At 38.6% G+C, this 7,307-nt stretch overlaps 1 protein-coding gene and 2 long non-coding RNA genes across 3 annotated transcripts; 1 reads left to right on the top strand and 2 right to left on the bottom strand.

Moving 5' to 3' along the window:
• On the bottom strand, positions 1 to 699 carry LOC109123394 (uncharacterized). Its single transcript, XR_002031112.2, has 2 exons — positions 260 to 699; positions 1 to 170 (listed from the first exon to the last, which is right to left on the bottom strand). It is a non-coding gene; the product is annotated as an uncharacterized LOC109123394 (long non-coding RNA).
• Positions 700 to 2,789: 2,090 nt separating this feature from the next.
• On the top strand, positions 2,790 to 3,535 carry LOC100852652 (tRNA (guanine(26)-N(2))-dimethyltransferase). The gene is made up of 3 exons (XM_003633134.4): positions 2,790 to 2,918; positions 3,048 to 3,110; positions 3,426 to 3,535. The coding sequence occupies exons 1-3, from the start codon at positions 2,790 to 2,792 to the stop codon at positions 3,528 to 3,530; spliced, it is 297 nt and encodes a 98-aa protein (XP_003633182.1). The 3' UTR covers positions 3,531 to 3,535.
• A 1,118-nt stretch (positions 3,536 to 4,653) lies between these two features.
• On the bottom strand, positions 4,654 to 6,880 carry LOC132254663 (uncharacterized). The gene is made up of 2 exons (XR_009466958.1): positions 6,652 to 6,880; positions 4,654 to 4,902 (listed from the first exon to the last, which is right to left on the bottom strand). It is a non-coding gene; the product is annotated as an uncharacterized LOC132254663 (long non-coding RNA).
• Between the last annotated feature and the right edge of the window lie 427 nt (positions 6,881 to 7,307).

The following is a 7,307-nucleotide window of genomic DNA, read 5'->3' as shown; positions in this document are numbered from 1 at the left end:
TTGACCACGATAAAATTGCTGTAGAAATTACTTTTAAGAGAACGAATTAGTGTTTTGGATATTAAATATGTGGGTTACAAGTAACTGATTGGAGACAACATCTTCTGAAAGTGCCTTTCATTGCCAGGGATTCTTCTTTTTTTTTTTGAGCTGGTTGTGGAGCTTGCTTTCTGCAAAGGGAGGAGGCAACAAAAGGTCAGTGGGTAATTTTGCACTGAATCAGAAACGAATACAATCTACAGGTGTTTATCATGCATACCGATTTTGATTTCTTTGTTTTTACACGGATCCTGTTCTTCGGAGGTTTTAATTTGTATATCCGAACCATCCAATGGTGAGTAGTGAACACCTTCATTGATTATAAACCATGGAAAGTTAATCAGAACAGACATGGGACTTTATAGGGAAAATAAAGACATGTCTCTAGGATTCCTGTATGGCAAGTTTAAATACATGCCATTTGGATGGGCCGTCCAACACTAACACTAACAAGTCAACATTCTCTTAACTCACATTACAAAGACATGTCTCATGGACTATTTGGACCTTCCATGGAAATTAAACAAATCCAAGCTGTTTCCAATATTCACCACAATAAAGCCATAAAGAAAAGTAAACTTTCAACCAAATGCAAATTCACCAATAATGTGAGACCATCAAGTGAGATTCAACTTAAATGTTAGTCTATTGCCAATCAAGACAAATAGTTGGAATCTCAAATGGAACAAAGCTTGAAACTAGTGTACCAACAATACACCAACAATAAGAACCCAAAGGAGACATACTTAGAATCCATATTACAAGCAACCAACAAATCACCAGATAATCAGGTTCCTTGATGTGAGGGAATACCCCCCCTCCTATGCAAACCATCCACAGGAACTTATTAATGTCATCACTCGGATATCCAACAAGACCTTAAAACTAGGCAGCACATCAGAGTGTAGTGATTATATTTTTTTTATCGAGATGATCTCAGAAAACAACTAAGAAACCAACATCCGAAGACAACAAGAACATATTTTACATCCAAGGAGTTAAAGTTTACCTTAAGGTAGTACCTACGGTCCTTTAAGGTAGTACCTGAAAGCCAGTAAGGTAGTACCAAAGGGCCCTTAAGGTAGTACCTAAGCTACAGTAGCAAAAAACCATTGGTGGACCACTTGATGAATGAAGAGAACCACATGATGGGATGCTCTAAAGGTCACCAAAGAAGACTCGAGGCTTGGGAGAGGTTGAGTCCAAGTTTACCTTAAGGTAGTACCTAGGGTCCCTTAAGGTAGTACCTGAAGGCCACTAAGGTAGTACCTAAAGGCCATTAAGGTAGTATCTAAGCAACAGTAGCAAAAAACCATTGGTGGACCACTTGAGGACTCAAGAGAAGCATATAATGGCATGGTCTAAGGGTCACAAATGAAGACCCGAGGCTTGGGAGAGGTTGAGTTGAAGTTTAACTAAGGTAGTACCTAGGGTCCCTTAAGGTAGTACCTCAAGGCTACTAAGGTAGTACCTTAAGGCCACTAAGGTAGTACCTAAGGAACAGTAGAAAAAAACCATTGGTGGACCACTTGAGGACTCAAGAGAAGCATATAATGGCATGGTTTAAGGGTGACAAAGGAAGACCCGAGGCTTGGGAGATGTTGAGTTGAAGTTTAGCTAAGGTAGTACCTAGGGTCCCTTAAGATAGTACCTCAAGGCCACTAAGGTAGTACCTTAAGGCTACTAAGGTAGTACCTAAGGAACAGTAGCAAAAAACCATTGATGGACCACTTGAGGACTCAAGAGAAGCAAATAATGGCATGGTCTAAGGGTCACAAAGGAAGACCTGAGGCTTGGGAGAGGTTGAGTTGAAGTTTTGGTAAGGTAGTACCTAGAGGCCCTTAAGGTAGTACCTGAAGGCCACTAAGGTAGTACCTAAAGGCCATTAAGGTAGTACCTAAGGAACAGTAGAAAAAAACCATTGGTGGACCACTTGAGGACTCAAGAGAAGCATATAATGGCATGGTCTAAGGGTCACAAAGGAAGACCCGAGGCTTGGGAGAGGTTGAGTTGAAGTTTTGGTAAGGTAGTACCTAGGGGCCCTTAAGGTAGTACCTGAAGGCCACTAAGGTAGTACCTAAAGGCCATTAAGGTAGTACCTAAGGAACAGTAGCAAAAAACCATTGGTGGACCACTTGAGGGCTCAAGAGAAACATATAATGGCATGGTCTAAGGGTCACAAAGGAAGACCCAAGGCTTGGGAGATGTTGAGTTGAAGTTTAGCTAAGGTAGTACCTAGGGTCCCTTAAGGTAGTACCTGAAGGCCACTAAGGTAGTACCTAAAGGCCATTAAGGTAGTACCTAAGCAACAGTAGCAAAAAACCATTGGTGGACCACTTGAGGACTCAAGAGAAGCATATAATGGCATGGTCTAAGGGTGACAAAGGAAGACCCGAGGCTTGGGAGATGTTGAGTTGAAGTTTAGTTAGGTAGTACCTGAAGGCCACTAAGGTAATACCTAAAGGCCATTAAGGTAGTACCTAAGCAACAGTAGCAAAAAACCATTGGTGGACCACTTGAGGACTCAAGAGAAGCATATAATGGCATGGTCTAAGGGTCACAAATGAAGAATAGAGGATTGGGAGAGGTTGAGTTGAAGTTTAGCTAAGGTAGTACCTAAGGTCCCTTAAAGTAGTACCTGAAGGCCACTAAGGTAGTACCTAAAGGCCATTAAGGTAGTACCTAAGCAACTTAAAAGCAAAACCACTGTATTTGATAATCTCTGCCATAATGCTTCCTACCTTACAGAAATGCTAAATTTAGCTAAACAATGGGGATGGACTGGCAATGACACTGAAACTCATCTGGGAAAACTTCTGAAGCAGATTATCGATGAGAGTGACCCTAAATTACCATTTGGATACATCAAATTGGATGAGGTTTACTTGCAAATAACATAATTTTGTGTTTTAGATTCTTGATTTGGTTGTGAATTAATTCTCAGGCTCTGTTGCATGGCTTGGAAATTGAATGCAATTTCATTATTGATTTTCCTCTTATGTTCCTAGGTAGCAAGCCGTGCAAAAATAAACTCTCCTCCCCTCAGGACCATGATGAGCGCCCTGAACAAGGTATCCTCCTAGTGTTCTCTTTTAGAGGCTTTTCAATTGTCATTAGCCAAGAAATAGAGTCAGGTGTTTTTTTTTTTGTTGCCTGATCCAGATGATGTTTACTTGCACAAGTCTTTTGGTCTAAAAACTCATCAAGCCCCACCTTAGGAGAATGGGAAAAATATAAGGGGAAATTATAATATGGTATGGCATTTTATTGTTCTATAGAAGCTGATCACTCCCAATTGAAGTTGGAGATATTTGCTATGGTCTGGAGCTCCAACAAATGGTTTACAGAAACTGATGCAGTCCATCTGTTGGATTTGGTTGTTGCAGGAGGGATATGCTGTTAGCAGGTCACACATTGCCTCCAACGCAATTAAGACAAACTGCCCAATGGCAGTCTGCATTAGGATTGCAAAGGAACTTCAGCAATGTTGAGCGATTTGAGACCAAAATGGACATTCTGCTACCTCGACCCTTCTGGGGAAAGCTGCATCTAGCTACCTTGCCCAGCAATAGATGGTTTTATCCTTGTGCCCATCAAAGGATGGATAAACTAAACCAACTTCATCTATTACTGCAATCCACCATACACCATCTGCTTTTGTACTTGAGGAATTGATTGATGAAAATTGTTGGAATCAATTTTCATTCAGTGTTAGCATCTTAACTTAACCGAGTCCCTAGCCAGGTTGTGGCAGAGGAGGGAGAATTCGATCAATGGAAAATGAATGTGAATCTCACCTCGCAAAGATGAAACCGGAGGCTGAAAATTCAGTGAAGAAGATGCAATTCATTTGTATTTAACTGAAAATTTCTGACACTGAAGGTCACAATTCTTTTAAATGGTACGGGACTCACCCCTTGATTTGAGATTGTAGGCTACAGCCACTTTCAACGCCGGGCCATATGCTATTTGGAGCCAGTTGTCTTAAGTTAGACTTTTAACGAGGATTTTGCTTACACCGTACAGCTCGTAAGCACCTAAGCCCCAAAAATATCAAACCAGTAACAGATTCATTTCCTCTTTCCTCTGCTCAGCTGCGTGATCCAGATGCATTAAAACCAAATGGACCTTGAAGATGACAGCTAATGTATGAGCATTCAAGTAAAACCCAAGCATAAAATTTGAGTATCTGCTACTGGCTGCTTGGGCCATCCGGCAAAGTACCAAAAAAGCACTGAACCTAACTTTGAAATGCTGCCAGGGAAATAATCATCCTCCATCTTCCAATCTACACCCTATTAAGCAAAAAGAACAAAATTTCCCAACAGAGCTATGAAGTTTGAGGAAGTTAATCACCACTCTTTAGGTTCAAAGGGCATCAACGCCATATTGAAAGAAATGAGGGGAAAATGATAATAGAGTTTACACTGCTAATCCAATGCAGCTCTAAGGTAATAAATACCCTTTTAGTAGAAATGCAGGCATCGTATTTGAATTCAGGGTTTCACCTAAGCTGCCAGAACCCAATGATTGAGGTCCCATAGGGGAGCAAATTTCAACTCAAAATTATAGGATTTGATTCAAAGATAGTTAAAAAAATGAAATTCATTCTCATGTCTCAATTTTCATTTTCCTGATACTACATTAATACTCAAAAGCATTAAACAGCAAAAGTTAAACCTTCCATCATAATCAAAATCTCCCAAACCAAGAAAAACAAAAACAAATGGCCTCAAAAGTTCTGAAAATTTCAGGTAACTGTTTGAAAGCAGAATGACCGAGGAAATCAACTTCTTTTTATCAGGTGCGAACAGGAGCTCCTCCAGCAGGACGAGGGGCTTGACCAGGCTTTGGCATATCATCCTGAAAAAGAAAAACAGAAATTGACTCAAGTACATGCAGAAGAAAATAAACTAAGAAAACTCAAACATTTCAAATAAATATAGTCATTAACGACACCAATTTATGTTTAACACTTTGCAAAAAATACATATCACCAATTTCTGTTTGACACTTTGAGACAAACACATAGAACATATTACAAGCATGCAAGCTGGAATGGAATATGGTTTATCATAGCACCCGCTACCCACTTGGCACATACTGTATATGGGAACAAATACATAGAATCGGTGGTTCTTTGCATAGGTTTCCATTAAGAAAAGTTACACAAGAGGCAATGCACAGTGCATAGCTTTCTATTCACAATTCTTTATACAACAAAGGTCTACGCATAGTGTTTGATTTATCAAACTTCATACGGTATTACAAAACACTTCCTTCTCTTACTAACAGTTCCACCAACACTGATTTCCAACCTTGCCCAACACCAGTTTAAGCATTTACACAAGAATACCATAATTTAATTTATAAAACAATCGTGCATCAAACAAAGGGTTGGTATGCATTGTTCGTTTCTATTTGTAATCCTCTCATGAAAATAAAATTCGAGGCTAAAATAATACAAATGTCCAGTAGAGTAAGCTCACAAACATGCAAATATTACATTACTCACAGGTCTAGATCCTAGGACAGTGCACACATCATAAAACATTTCCCTAACTTGTTCATATTAATATCATACATGGGAAATGACATTTGCTTTCAAGTTCTTTCCATCCAACAAATCTGCTGGGTTATGCTGTCCTAAATTTGAGATTGCAGGTATATGCAAATATAATGAATCCAAAAATAAAAATTCAATTAATCTCAACTCTCAATGTAATTTATTTTCCCTAGTTTTCAAACCCATTGAATGTCAAGAGCATAGCCAGTCTTGCATAACTCCATGAACACAGGTTAGGGAGAAAGTGTTGAAGTATGATCAGAGCTAATTCTAAAACAAACAAATTCATTTTTGATCAGACAGGCAGATAGAACAAGATGTTTATTCCAAGTTGTTGATTATCAATGCTAATCCCACTTTCAAAGAGCTGAGTTTAATAGAACCATCAAGGTTCATGCCTCATTTTGTACAGAATATACATTGGACTTGTACCAATCATTTATTTTGAATCAATACAAATTTATTTTATTCGCTCTTTGTCTTTCCTTTTGATTTGCAAGCTGTGAAATTTGTTCATACAAAATGGATTGATGGGCCACTTACCTAGTGCACAGATGGACCAATGGGCACTAATCTAACATCTATCCATTTATTTTTCGTAAAGTTAAGTATGTTTATTGTTATAGTTGCTAACATTTGAATCCATAGTTGTCATGTGCCTATTTTCCAAAGAGAGATTCCCCATTGCACATTTGTGACAAAGAAGCCTCCAAAACCAGTTTTAATGCCACCCCTAGTCCTATCACTCTTTAAATAAGACAAATTTTAACATTAACTTTCTGTCAGGAGACATATTCCAACTAACCAACTGAAGCCCAGAAGGAGATCCCAGAAAATATAATTATTGAGATGCCTATCCTGATTCTTGTACTCATGGATGTTTTCCACAAATCAATACAAGCAATTCAATTGCCTTGCTTACATTTGAATCATTCTACTAGCACCATTTCGATGCCATTGAAGAAAAACTATGCATGATCGTTTCATTCATTTGCACACATAAAAGCAACAACCACATTTCAAACAAGTTAGGACAGAACACATACCATGAACACCCTCACCAGTGAGGGCGTTGAGAGAGGCTGCTAATGTGGAAACCAAGGTTTTTCCTTCCCCCGTTTTCATCTCAGCAATGGACCCATCACCCTTGGCAGCTTCACCAACGTATTGAGTTTGGTCGACATCTTCTTAAGTGATGCTTCCATCACTGCCCAGAATACACCTGGTGAAATTAAACAAAGATTCAATAATAGAATGACTTCTTGAGATGGTACATTGAACATCGTATATTCCAGAACTAAAATAAGCAGCAACATAGGAAAAAGCAAATACCTCAACAACAATTCCCAAGTAATCTATGAATGTTGGAATCTTGCCTTTTGCAAACAGTCCATATATATCTGTAATCCAACAATGAGAAGTTGAGAATGGGAAAAGAAGAAGGGACAGGGCAGAAATTTCAAAGCTGACATACAATACATAATGAAAAAGCTAAAAATCATTAATGCTTATTGTAAATAACAAAGGTTTCTTCTTGTATGTTTTAACAGGAAGAAGTTAAAGTCACTTATGTTTGTAAATAAGTATCACAACAAAATAAACATTTTATATAGGTAACAATTTTTTCCCCCCCTGAAAATGAAATTGGAAACCTACCAGCATCCCACCCCAACACTTTGCTACTTGAACCAAGTATCAAGGG

Source organism: Vitis vinifera, chromosome 11 (assembly GCF_030704535.1).
Source record: "Vitis vinifera cultivar Pinot Noir 40024 chromosome 11, ASM3070453v1".
NCBI lineage: Eukaryota > Viridiplantae > Streptophyta > Magnoliopsida > Vitales > Vitaceae > Vitis > Vitis vinifera.
Note: the sequence above shows the minus strand (reverse complement) of the source record. Positions and strands in the feature narration are given on the sequence as shown.

Excerpts from the sequence above, each read along its gene's own strand:
- LOC100852652 (XM_003633134.4), top strand. The coding sequence starts at position 2,790 with ATGCTAAATTTAGCTAAACAATGGGGATGGACTGGCAATGACACTGAA. Across the intron at positions 2,919-3,047 it reads GATACATCAAATTGGATGAG|GTAGCAAGCCGTGCAAAAAT; the intron begins GTTTACTTGCAA and ends TTATGTTCCTAG. Across the intron at positions 3,111-3,425 it reads TGATGAGCGCCCTGAACAAG|GAGGGATATGCTGTTAGCAG; the intron begins GTATCCTCCTAG and ends TGGTTGTTGCAG.